The sequence below is a fragment of the Loxodonta africana genome, chromosome 14, assembly GCF_030014295.1.
Source record: "Loxodonta africana isolate mLoxAfr1 chromosome 14, mLoxAfr1.hap2, whole genome shotgun sequence".
Taxonomy (NCBI): domain Eukaryota; kingdom Metazoa; phylum Chordata; class Mammalia; order Proboscidea; family Elephantidae; genus Loxodonta; species Loxodonta africana.
In genome coordinates, this window is record NC_087355.1 from 51,262,971 (window position 1) to 51,275,980 (window position 13,010).

General features: G+C 43.0%; 1 protein-coding gene across 1 annotated transcript in view; it reads right to left on the bottom strand.

Moving 5' to 3' along the window:
- SNX31 (sorting nexin 31) overlaps positions 1-13,010 on the bottom strand; it is a 70,275-nt gene that overhangs the window by 30,007 nt on the left and 27,258 nt on the right. Inside the window, exons 5-7 of the mRNA XM_064267969.1 lie at positions 8,404-8,494; positions 6,855-6,942; positions 3,894-3,963 (exon numbers count right to left, since the gene is read on the bottom strand). Of these exons, the coding sequence (XP_064124039.1) occupies positions 3,894-3,963; positions 6,855-6,942; positions 8,404-8,494 (249 nt within the window). The remainder of the gene's footprint in view (positions 1-3,893; positions 3,964-6,854; positions 6,943-8,403; positions 8,495-13,010) is intronic.

The window sequence follows — 13,010 nt, forward strand, 5'->3', positions numbered from 1 at the left end:
CAGAGGTCTCCAGCCTACCGCCTGACCTAAGAATTTGGGACTTGCCAGCTCCTACAATTGTGTGAGTCATTTTCTTGAAGTAAATATCTCTATATATTTATATATAATTCTCACTGGTTTTGCTCCTCAGACTAAAACAGAAAGGAAACATGGTGTGGGAATAAACAAAGCAAGTCTACTGGTTCAAATGGCAACTTGGGCCTCAGCAGACACTTCTGCTTTAAAAAAAAATCAAAAGGGACTCTTTAATGTAACTAAGGTGGCACCATTATTCATCAGAACAAAACTCATAAAAGCTTTTCTCATTAACTCTCAGAAAGGATGATTGTTTCTCATTCATGCACCTATCCTAGGCACACCGGCTGACACAAGGAGAATGAGACACAGTCTATCCTTGGCCATTCAGAGCCTGGTTAGGGAGACACATATGTAAACAGTATTTACAACTTTGAGCAAAATACCATGGGAGCAGAGAGGGAGGGGGGAACTTTCCTTGTGAAGGTTAGCCTAGGAAGGCTTCATGGAGGAGGCAGCACACTGCCATCCTCAGGGCTTTGGGTATGCATATGGTCCTGACTCTCCCACTGACCTTGAGCACACCTTTCAACTTCTCAGACTTCACTCAGGTTCAAGGAATTATAATGATGATGATGATAATGATAAAGGTTATTATGACATCAACTACAATTTTTTGAAAGCTTACTATAAGCCAAGCAAAGAACTAATGGCTAATAACAGTCTATTGGAGCAGAGGGAGTCCCTGAGGGTTGGAGGTTCAAGTCTACCCAGAGGTGCCTCAGAAGAAAGGCCTGGCAATCTACTTCTGAAAAATCAGCCATTGAAAACCCTACGGAGCACAGTTCTACTCTCACATACATGTGGCCACTATGTGTTGGAATTGACTCAATGACAACTGGTTTTTTTGTTACTGGTATTAAAAGCAGAAAGAAACTTGGAAACTATTAGTTCGGCCTCATGGTTTAACAGCGAGGTGCTGTAGTTCAGAAGGACGATGGGGCTGGCCCAAGAGCATATGGAGACAATATCAAAAGCAAAGCAAGGACAAGATTCATTTTTGAAACTGCAGTTCAGTGTGCTTTCCACAAAGCCACTTTTTTTCCCCAGCTGTAAGCAGAGACAATACCTTCCATTTCTCTCTGGTTTACAACTTCTTAATGAAGACACATAACTCACATTATGATCCTGCCAGTTCTGACCTTTCACCACAATATGTTCTTAGAAACTATGCTGTAAAGAAAACTATTTCCCACAGGAACCATATCATAATTAGGTAGCACACTCTCAACCAAAGATGTGACATCAAATAAAGCAGACACAACCAATGATATATCATAATAGCAAGGAGACAATGACGCTGAGCCTCAGTAAACACTTAAAATGGTAAGTTATGCTCTAACTCATAGAATACAGGTGTGTAAGCACGGTAAACATGATTAACACATGGATCAAAGTATATAACATGAAACGGACTCTACATTAGTGTACAATATACTACACACTAGTTATAAAAATATCGTAGTGAACATTAAACGTTTCATAGGTGATATTTTGATTTGTCTTCTTGGAATTTGGAAGAGCCTTATGGAGATGATTTACTAGCTAGTCTTGGTCTGGCCACCCAAGGAAGTATATGCTGAGACGGTTCTTCTTCTTCCACGCCCTCCAGCAAGCTGGAGCATTCGAAATCATTCCATTGACCTTTTTGCTACACCCGAAGTCCTACAGTAGGTTTTATTAATATTTTCTTGTCCTCTTGAAAAGCACATTAAAAGTAAGCAATGACTGGCCCAACATTTCTCCCCTCATCTTCAATTCTACTTCTTCAGTTTATGAAAAGCTATGGAGTGTTGCCACTGAGAATCACACTAAATAAAAAAAAACTTTTTTTTTTTTTTAAATAAAAGCCACCTGTAAATAAGTATTATGGGGGAAGTGGTGGTTCAGTGGTAGAATTCTTGCCTCCCATGCGGGAGACCCTGGTTCGGTTCCCAGCCAGTGTACCTCATGTGCAGCCACCACCCATCTGTCAGTGGAGGCTTGTATGTTGCAATGAGGCTGGATAGGCTTCAGCGGAGCTTCCAGACTAAGACAAACTAGGAAGAAAGACTCGGTGATCTACTTCCGAAAATCAGCCAACAAAAACCCTATGGATCACAGCAGTCCAATCTGCAAACAATCATGGGAACGACGTAGGATCGGGCAATATTTTGTTTGATTGACCATGGAGTTGCCATGAGTTGGGAGCTGACTCTGCAGCACCTAACAACAACTACAGCAAATAAGCATTAAGTCCCTCTTTGACCCTCTCTAGTAATACAGGAAGAGCCCTGGTAGCACAATGTTTAAGCGCTCGGGTGCTTGCCTAAAGGTTGGGGATTTGAACCCACCAGCGGACCCTTGGGACAAAAGACGTGGGCATCCACTTCTGTAAAGATTACAGCCTTGGAAACCCTATGGGGCAGTTCTACTCTGTCCTATAGGGTTGCTATGGGTTGGAATTGACTTGACGGCACAATTAGTATAATGCTGACTCTCCACAGGAGCTTAATAGTGACTCTGTGCCAGGAACAGTTCTAGTTTCTGGGCACACAGCAGTGGAGAAATCAATCTAGTAGGGAGAGACACAATAAACAAATAAATAAGAATATAAATATACATATGTATATATATATACACACACACATGCATTCTTCTTTGTTTACTATTGTCGTTTATATGTTCTTGTTGGGTGCCATCCAGTCAATTTTGACTCATAGAGACCCCATGTGACAGAGTAGAACTGCCCCAGGGTTTTCTTGATTTTAACCTTTATGGGATGGAATTGCTAAGAAGATAAAGCAGGCATGTCAGGATTTGTGTTTAACCTGAGTGAGATGGAAAGCAGCCCTGGGAAGGTTTAAATGGAGGAAGGATATGATCTGCCCCTCCCTCCTCCAGAACAGACTGTGGGATGTTATTATGGAACCCTTAAAAAAAAGTTTCCAAACCTCCCTCCCAGAATTGCCAGGAAAGGCCTTGGGGAGGATCAGGTCTCTAAAGATGCTATCTTGGTGAGAGTAGACAGTGGTGGGGAGCTGGGAAGAGAGTAGGGGACTGGGGTAGGGATGACCTGGTGGCAAATACAGAGGCAGTATCTGCACCATTTCACTGCTTAACAGGACCTGCACCACCTGGGTCAGGAAAAGGAAAATTTATTTTGGGGGGATTTGGGGAGTAAGGGTAGAAGGCAGAACCAATTACTTAATTCATGGGGCCCAGGACAAAATCAAAATGTGGGTTCCTTATTCAAAAATCATTAAGAATTTCAAGAAGGGGACAGTAGAGAGTGAAACCAAGTACAGGGTCCTTCTGAGCCCAGGGCCCTGTGCGCCTGCATGTTGTGCAGCCATGAGGCCAGCTCCGGTCCGGGGCAGGTATGCTACTTGTTGGTTCAGAGAAAAAGAATGCTATGCTAAAATGAGATTTAGGGACCATGTGTGACTTTAAAGGAGCTGTGGTGGTACAGTGGTTAAGCATTCAGCTGCTAACCAAGAGGTTGGCAGTTCGAACCCACCAGCTGCTCCATGGGAGAAAGATGTGGCAGTCTGTTTCTGTAAAGATTACAGCCTTGGAAACCCTATGGGGCAGTTCTACTCTGTCCTATAGGGTCACTATGAGTTGAATCAACTCGACGGCAATGGGTTTTTCTTGGGTGTGACTTTAGATTATCAAGATAGCCTTCCCAGGGCTAAATGATCAAGTGCCAGCTGCAAAGTCAGAGATTGTTAAAATGGAGGTAGAATTCTCAACTACTAAAAAAAAATTTTTTTAATGACTCCAAGCCATAATGGCCTATAATATATGGCATTCTGACAGTTCTTGATTGTCCTTACCTGCAAATAGATCAAATCTACAGCCGCTTTGCAGTCCATCAACATGGAGTCAAGGGATGGATCCATATACCTGCATAATTCAAGAGTGTTCAATTAATTCATAAGGCATGGCTCATGGGCATCGCCATTTCCAGCCAGGCACACCTGGGAGTAATTGCTCTCTAAAGTGGCAACTCTCGGCCCTAGGAACTAAGGCCCCTTGTCCTGACAAAGCCATGTTCTTACACTTTCCTAGCCTTCAGTTTGTTCCTCCACCTCTTCTGTTTCCTATTTTCTTTATAATTTTTTTTTTTTATAAGGCCTTGGCTATATTCCACCTGAATTTAGAGGCCATCTCAAAAATAGAGTTGACACATTAAACGCTAATGGCTGAAGACCAGACAACTTGTGGAATGATATCAAGGACATCATGCATGAAGAAAGCAAAGGTTGTTAAAAAGACAGGAAAGAAAAGACCAAAGTCGATGTCAGAAGAGACTCTAAAAGTTGCTCTTGAATGTGAGTAGCTAAAGCGAATGGAAGAAATGATGAAGTAAAAGAGCTAAACAGAAGATTGCAAAGGGTGGCTTAAGAAGGCAACGTTAAGTATTATAATGACATGTGCAAAGACCTGGAGGTAGAAAACCAAAGGGGAAGAACATGCTTGGCATTTTCAAGCTGAAAAAACTGAAGAAAAAAACCAAGACTTCAGTTGCAATATTGAAACTCTTCAGGGATAATATTAAAAGATGCAGGAAGCATCAAAAGAAGATGGAAGGAACACACAGAGTCACTATACCAAAAAGAATTGGTTGATGTTCAACCATTTCCGGAGGTAGCATATGATCAGGAACCCACGGTACTGAAGGAAGAGTCCAAACTGCACTGAAAGCACTGGTGAAAAACACGGCTCCAGGAATTGACGGAACACCGATTGAGATGTTTCAACAAATGGATGCAGTGCTGGAAGTGCTCACTTGTCTATGCCAGAAAATTTGGAATATAAGAGATTCATATTTGTACCCATTTCAAAGAAAGGTGATCCAACCGAATACAGAAGTTATTGAACAACATCGCTAATATCACACACAAGTAAAATTTTGCTGAAGATCATTCAAAAGGGGTTGCAGTACATGGAGAGGAAAGTGCCAGGAATTTAAGCCGAATTCAGAAGAAGACGTGGAACCAGGGATATCATTGCTGATGTCAGATGGATTATGGTGGAAAGCAGAGAATATCAGACTGATGTTTACCTGTGTTTTATTTGGGTATGCAAAGACATTCGACTGTGTGAATCATAAAAAAATTATGCATAACATTGCAAAGAATGGGAATTCCAGAACACTTGATTGTGCTCATGAGGAACCTATACTTAGACCAAGAGGCAGTCATTTGAAAAGAACAAGAGGATACTCTGTGGTTTAAAGAAAGATGTGCATTAGGGCTGTATCCTTTCACCATACTTAATCAACCTGTATGCTGAGCAAATAATCTGAGAAACTGCACTATATGGAGAAGGATTGGAGGTATCAGGATTGGAGGAAGACTCATTAACAACCTGCATTATGCAAATGACACAACCTTGCTTGCTGAAAGTGAAGAGGACCTGAAGCACTTACTGATGAAGATCAAAGACTACAGTCTTCAGTATGGATTGCACCTCAACATGAAGAAAACAAAAATCCTCACAACTGGACCAATAAGCAACAGCATGATAAATGGAGGAAAGATTGAAGTTGTCAAGGATTTCATTTTACTTGGATCCACAATCAACATCCATGGAAGCTGCAGTCAAGAAATCAAATGAAGTATTGCATTGGGCAAATTTGCTGCAAAAGACCTCTCTAAAGTATTAAAAAGCAAAGATGTCACTTTAAGGACTAAGGTGCACCTGACCCAAGCCATGGTGTTTTCAATAGCCTCATACGCACGTGAAAGCTAGACAATGAATAAGGAAGACCGAAGAACTGATGCCTTTGAATCACGGTGTTGGCAAAGAATATTGAACATACCATGTATTGCCAGAAGAACAAATAAATCTGTCTTGGAAGAAGTACAGCCAGAATGCTTATTAGAGGCATGGATGGCGAGAACACGTATCACATACTTTGGACATGGTATCAGGAGGGACCAGTCCCTTGAGAAGGACATTATGTTTGGTAAAGTAGAGGGTCAGCGAAAAAGAGGAAGACCCTCAAAGAGATGGATTGACACAGTGGCTGCAACAATGGGCTCAAGTGTAACAATGATTATGAGGATGCCAAAGGATCAGACAGTGTTTTATTCTGCTGTACGTAGGGTTGCTGAGTGAGAACCAATTCAATGGCACCTAACAACAACACAAGGCCTAGTCTGGTGGACTCTGAGAGAATAGATACAAAACAATAGTAATAATCATAAAATAAAGCTTTAGAAGAATCATCTGCATCTCTGTTCATACTTAGTTCCCATTCTTGGTCACCACATCCTATATTCTCTTCCTCTACCCCAAGGAATATCCAGCATATTCATCTGCCCTGTACTCAGGCTACCCCCTCATCTCTTGCCTGAACTGCTCCGGTAACCTCCTCACCAGGCTTTCTGCCTTAGTCAGGGTTTCCTCAAGCTCACTTTCCACCCTCTAGTCAGAGTGATCCTCTTCCTTTCAGAATCTCATAGTCCTAGGAGTTGAGGCCTGTTCCCACTCCTGCTTTCCTTTCCATTTCTGTCTCTTACCTCCTCTTCCCTCCTGCACACTCTATGTTCAGCCATGTTTTTTTCTTTCATCTCACTGACCCTGAAAGAGCACTTTGAATACTTTGGCTTGCTAGAGGGAACAGAAGAAGAAAAAAGCCCCAGCACACACTTCCTTAAGTGATCAGCAAAGGTAAACCAGTTGCCATTTAGGTGATCCTGACTCTTTTTGATTGAGCAGCTGAGTGAGTTAAACAGCAATTGTGAGAAACACTCAAATGCTTCCTGTCACAAGAAATGCTTACTCACCACTTTCTGAGTCCAACCTTACAGTTTTCCACTTGAGAACTTTGAAGAATAACGTAAGGGAGTTCAAAGTCCGCCATTTTTTTCACGACTAGAAAAGAGGAAAAGGGACCCTTACTGATTGAAATAGCACTAATGGTTTACATACCGAATAGTTATTTGTATGTATATAACTGTGTATGTATGAAACAGTAATAGTTTAATACAGAAGCTTGAAAAGAGGAAAATAAAACATGACTGTTGTAAAAGAATAAATATAGTAACAAGATTCTCTTGGATTTGTATATAATTTAACTTTCTGAAGTTCATTCAAAAAATAAACATCATTTGATTCCCATAAAATGCCTGTGGTTTGAGTAGGGGATGCTTTATAGATGAAGAAACTGAGATCCAAGAGGCCCAGCACCTTGGCTGGCACACCACAGCTCCTAGCTATAGAACTGAGACCCAAACCCTTTGACTTCTGACTCAAAACCACCTCTCACAACTTCTGGAGGACATACACAAACTGCTGTAAGATGACTGATACCATTTCACAACTAAAAACCTTAGGATATCTAGAAAGGCACTGTGGAGCAAAGTACGAGCAATCTGAATCATACTGTCATCTTTTACCATCTCATTATGTTCTTGTTGCTGGGTGCTATTGAGTCAATTTTCAACTCATAGTGACCCCATGGGAAACCCTGATGGTGTAGTGATTAAGTGCTACAGCTGCTAATCTAGAGGTCGGCAGTTCAAATCCGCCAGGCGCTCCTTGGAAACTCTATGGGGCAGTTCTACTCTGTCCTGTAGGGTTGCTATAGGGTCACTATGAGTTGGAGTCAACTCGACGGCAGTGGGTTTGGTTTTGGTTTTTTTGGAGCGACCCCATGTGACATAGTAGAACTGCTTCATAGGGTTTTCTAGGCTATAATCTTTACAGGAGTAGATCTCCAGGTCTTTCTCCCATGGAGCCCTTGGATGGGTTTGAACAGCCAACACCAGTAAATGGCCAAGCCCTTAACCTTGCACCACCAAGATTCCTTCATCTCATTATACCTTTATAAAAAAAAAAGAATCTAAGAACTTATTTATATCATCCACATCTTTTATAACAAAAACAAATTATGTTCAGATGGGATGTCCTGATATCTGGTGCCTAGCACTCCATTCACAAGGCAGTTGTGAGGTGGGCGGTGGACAAACGGTTAGGACTAGGACGGAATGGTAAAGGTGAGGCAGGCATCAATCAGGATTGGGCTTGGGGAGGCACGAGAGGAAGTGCAGTTACTGCAAAGACCTGACATCTTGCTCCGGACCATGCCACATCTCCATAGTTGTCAACTCCCCATTCTTGCCCCCAGGTTGCCCAGTACAGATGCATCCTCACCTCTCCTCAATCCTTTGACCCAGGGTATGAGACAGAAGTAGGGACCACGCACTGGGGAGCTCTCTGGGGGTGCTAGGTAACCAGCCCCCTCAGCTGTCTCCCGCATCTCCTGGGCAGAGCCCCTGCTCGCACCTCCCCGCCTGTCTCCTGGCTCCTATGCTTTTCTCCTCTCCTTCTTACCAGAGAGCTTGCCCTCCTTGTGAAACCGAATGAGAAAGAGGCCGAAGTAGCACAAGAGCTCCTGACACAGTACGATTTTTTGTGATGCCACCTTTAACCAGAGACAAGAAAAAGGTGAAGGAAAGTTAGGAGTACATTCTTACTAATTGTAAATACAAAATTTGACATTGCCTTTAAACATCAATACACAGTATTTTAATGGCCTAATGGAAATGCAAGAGATATCTTTTCTGAATCTGAAAATGGTACCAACTCATTTTAGACAATTTAGAAATACAAAAAAATTAGAGCAAAGAAAATAAGAATCAGTCCATCATAACGGACAGGAACCAATCTTGGTCGAGGCTAGCTGTCCCATCTTGTTGTGGACTTGGCCCCAAGCCTCTGGTCATTTTGATCTTTATTGTCTACTGGAGGGCAGCAGTCATTCTCCAGGAACATCTGTCCTGTGATACCTGACTGTGGGGCCTCCACACCAATTTACCAGATTTCAGGAAAGGAATGTCAGGTGCTCCTTCCCCTCCACTTGGCTGGCATATAAAAGTGTGCAGGTTACTGCTTGGGTTTGACACCCCAGGTTCATCTCACTTCGATGTTTCCTGTGATGGTCAAATCTAATTTGTTATTGTCGTTGTTAGCTGCCACGGAGTCGGCTCCTGACTCGTGGTGACCCTATGCACGATGGAACAAAATGCTGCCCTGTCCTGCACCATTCTCATGATGGGTTATACATCGGAATGCTGTGATCCATGGGGTTTTCATCAGCTGATTTTCAGAAGTTGATTGCCAGGCCTTTCTTCCTGGTCTTAGTCTGGAAGCTCCACTGAAACCTCTCCAGCATCATAGCAACTGACAGACAGGTGGTGGCTGTGCATGAGGTGGACTGGCCAGGAATGGAACCTGCGTATCCGGCACGGAAGATGAGAGTACTACCACTGAACCACCAAACACCTCAAGTCTAATTTACTATGGCGTTTTCCCTGGGAAAAACTCAAATCCCAGGCATGGGCTGCCCTCACTTCACATTTTCCTCTAATCTTTACATCCAAGAGCCTTCATTTTCACACTAATGGCTTCATTTTTACCAAAAGGCCATCAGGCTGTAATCCCCTGGTTTACACCTTCCTTTAACAAAAACTTCCTGTGTTGCCACAAACGATCTCTGCCCCCATCAGCCCCAGGCCCTCTTTAGGGCTCTTAGACGATTTCTTTGCACTCTGGGTCTTGATTCCCTAAATCACCTCTGCAACATGGGAGGATTTGCTTCTTTCTTATTGTGGTAAAATACGTACAGCAAAAAATTTGCCATTTTAACCATTTTTAAGTGCACAATTTAGTGGCATTGATTACGTTCAGCATGTTCTGCAACCATCAAACCACTAGATATGTCCAAAAGTTTCTCCTCACTCCAGACAGAAACTCAGTAGCCCTTCAGAAACAATCTCCCACCCTTCTCTCTCCTCCCAGCCTCTGGTAACCACTAAGGTACATATGTCTCTATGCATTTGCCTATTCCAGACATTTCATATAAGTGGCGTGAATTCACTTTTACAGCTCTGTACATGAGCTGATGCTTCAACCATGAATCCAAGTTGTCCAGGTGGCAATTATACAAACATTAGGTACAAAAAGGGTACTTTTCTTGTCAGGGATCTATAAATTTCCTCGTGAGATAGTCTTATTAGGTGGATGATATGAGTGGGTGTTCTCAGTATAGCTTTGAAAATAAAGACTGGCCTAGAAATATTTTCACAACTTTTACTCAATGTTCATTCCCACCTTCCTTCTTTCTACCTTACTCTTCTCCTCACACCCTTGCAAAAAATCCAAAGCAGGCTCTTCTGCTGGTTGGAGGTGCTGTCAACGGTGAGTGTGTGCTGGTATGTTACAGCATAGTTGTTGCTATTGTGTGCCATCGAGTCGATTCCAACTCATAGCAACCATGTATGACAGAGTAGGAACTGCCTCCATAGGGTCTCCTAGACTGTAATCTTTATGGGAGTAGATTGCCAGGTCTTTTCTCCCGTGGAGCAGCTGATGGATTGAAACTACAGACCTTTCAGTTAGCAGCTGAGCTCTTCAGCATTGTACCACCAGGGCTCCTTCACAGCGTAGTAAAGACATTTTTCCCTAAAGTAAATATAATGCATGTCCATTCAAATTAAATTTCTCTCTCCTCCGACTCATTTAGTGAGAACAGCAAGCTTACATGCCAAGGCAAATAGAGAAGGTTAGTGGGGAAAAAAGAGAATGGAGAAACCTTTTATAATTTATAAAGATCTAAACGCAAACACCGTCTTTTGAGGGGAGTAAGCATTGGCAAAAGGAAATCCAGAGATATTTTCTCTCAGCAAATGTTAACGATGCTTCAAAACACAAACTCCACCAATAAAACTAAGCGAGCCCTAAAACCAAAAACAACGAAGAGATTTTAGCTTGTTACTGGCCCTTAAAGAGTCCATTAAGGAGGAGCCCTAGTGGTGCAGTGGTTAAGAGCGCAGCTGCTAACCAAAAAGTTGGCAGTTCGAATCCACCAGCTGCTCCTTGGAAACCCTAAGGGGCAGCTCTATTCTGTCCTATAGGATAGCTATAAGTTGGAATTGACTCCATGGCAATGGGTTTGTTTTTGGAAACCCTGGTGGCGTAGTGGTTAAGTACTATGGCTGCTAACCAAGAGGTTGACGGTTCGAATCCACCAGGTGCTCCTTGGAAACTCTATGGGGCAGTTCTACTCCATCCTGTAGGGTTGCTATGAGCTGGAATCGACTCGGTGGCAGTGGGTTTGGTTTTTTGGGGTTTTAAGAAGTATAATGTAGGATGGGGTAGGGCAGAGAGGGGGAAGCAAAGGCCAGATATCATGATCCCAGCACAAGGTCCTAGAAACTTGCCGACTTCCTCTTGTTTATAACTTTTTATTCCCACTCGTATGTTTCTCTAGAGAATTAGAACTAGAACCCTCCAAAGGAAAAACGCCTGGGAGCTGGCCTTTGGGAGTGGTATGTGGGTGTGAGAAGACAATGTCCTCTCTGCAGCCTGAGGCAAGCCCGGAGAGGCTGGTAACCACCTAAAGTGAAGAAGGGTCTCATCCTTGGAGTTCTCAGAGAACTGACTAAAATTGAGGTCTGGTCCTCTGGACCCTGGGGACAGAACTAGACTGACTGGAATGCTGGTTTCCGGGGCTTTTCCCGTGGGAGAAGGGGGACAACTCTTTCGGTTTTCAAGAAAAGCTCGTCATCCTCTCCCAGAACCTGTCACTGGCCCACCTCAGTATGGCCTGTTTCAGACTCAGCTGGGCTCCACCCTTCTTCCTGCTCCCAACCCTGCGCATCCCGTAAGAAAATATTCTGCATATTTTCAGGGCACATCCCTGGCTGAGTTCCAGGGAAGAACAATAGCCTTTGGAAAGACCTAAGAAACCTCCAAAAAATTGATGCCCGTAGGGAAAATAAAACTGAAGAGGTCCTAGAGGATTGACCGTGTCATAGATTGAATTGTGGCCCCCAAAATATGTGTCAACTTGGTTAGGCCATGATTCCCAGTATGGTGTGGTTGTCCTCCATTTTGTGATTGTAATTTTATGTTAAAGAGGATTAGGGTGGGATTTTAACACCCTTATCTAGGTCACATCCCTGATCCAATGTAAATGGAGTTTCTCTGGAGTGCGTCCTGTACCACCTTTTATCTGTCAGAACATAAAAAGGAAAGGGAAGCAAGCAGAGATGGGGGACTTCATACCACCAAGAAAGCAGTGCTGGGAGCAGGGTGTGTCCTTTGCACCCGGGGTCCCTGTGCAGAGAAGCTCTTAGTCTAGGGTAAGATTGATGAGAAGGCAGAGGGAGAGAGAAAGCCTTTCCCTGGAGCTGATGCCCTGAATTTGGACTTTCAGCCTACTTTACTGTGAGGAAATAAAATTCTCTTTGTTAAAGTCATCTACTCGTGGTATTTCTGTTATAGCAGTACTAGATAACCGAGACAGAATTTATCCCAGATTCCTTGGTTGGTCTACCAGAAAATCCCGGCATCTCTAGGCAAGTCCTCCAAAGATTAACTGATAGGCAGGAAGCATCTGGAAGGTAATCATGTCCCAGAGCCTCTGCTTTTGAACAGATTATTCCTAAATTCCGTCCTGGAGCTAGCATTTGAATTTTACCTCCAGGACTCTTTCAGCAGTATCTGATGTCAGAATTTTGATTTTAATGCTCTTTCCATCAGGCAGAAATATATCCAGAGAGGTGTTCTTGGTAGTGATGTTAAACGTGCTCTGTAAGCAAAAGGAAAGCAGAATAAGCTTCCATACTTCCTGGAGTGAGCAGTCAGTAGTTTCCTTTCCCTGGTGCTCTTCAGGCACTAGAGTACCCAAAAGCACCGGAGAGGCAGGTACAGAGATTTGGGAGGGGGGTTCTCTCAGAGGATGGAATGTGAGTAAGGAGAGGTGTAGAGAGAGACCAAGGCAAAGCAACGACACAAAGCTTAAATAATTTCCAAATAAACAGGAAATCCATTTTAGGAAAAAAAGCATTTGATAAAATTGTTTTCATGACCCTTGGTAGTCATAGAATTAATTAACTTTCCTAGTTTTGAACATTTCCAAGTACCCTCAAAAGTCT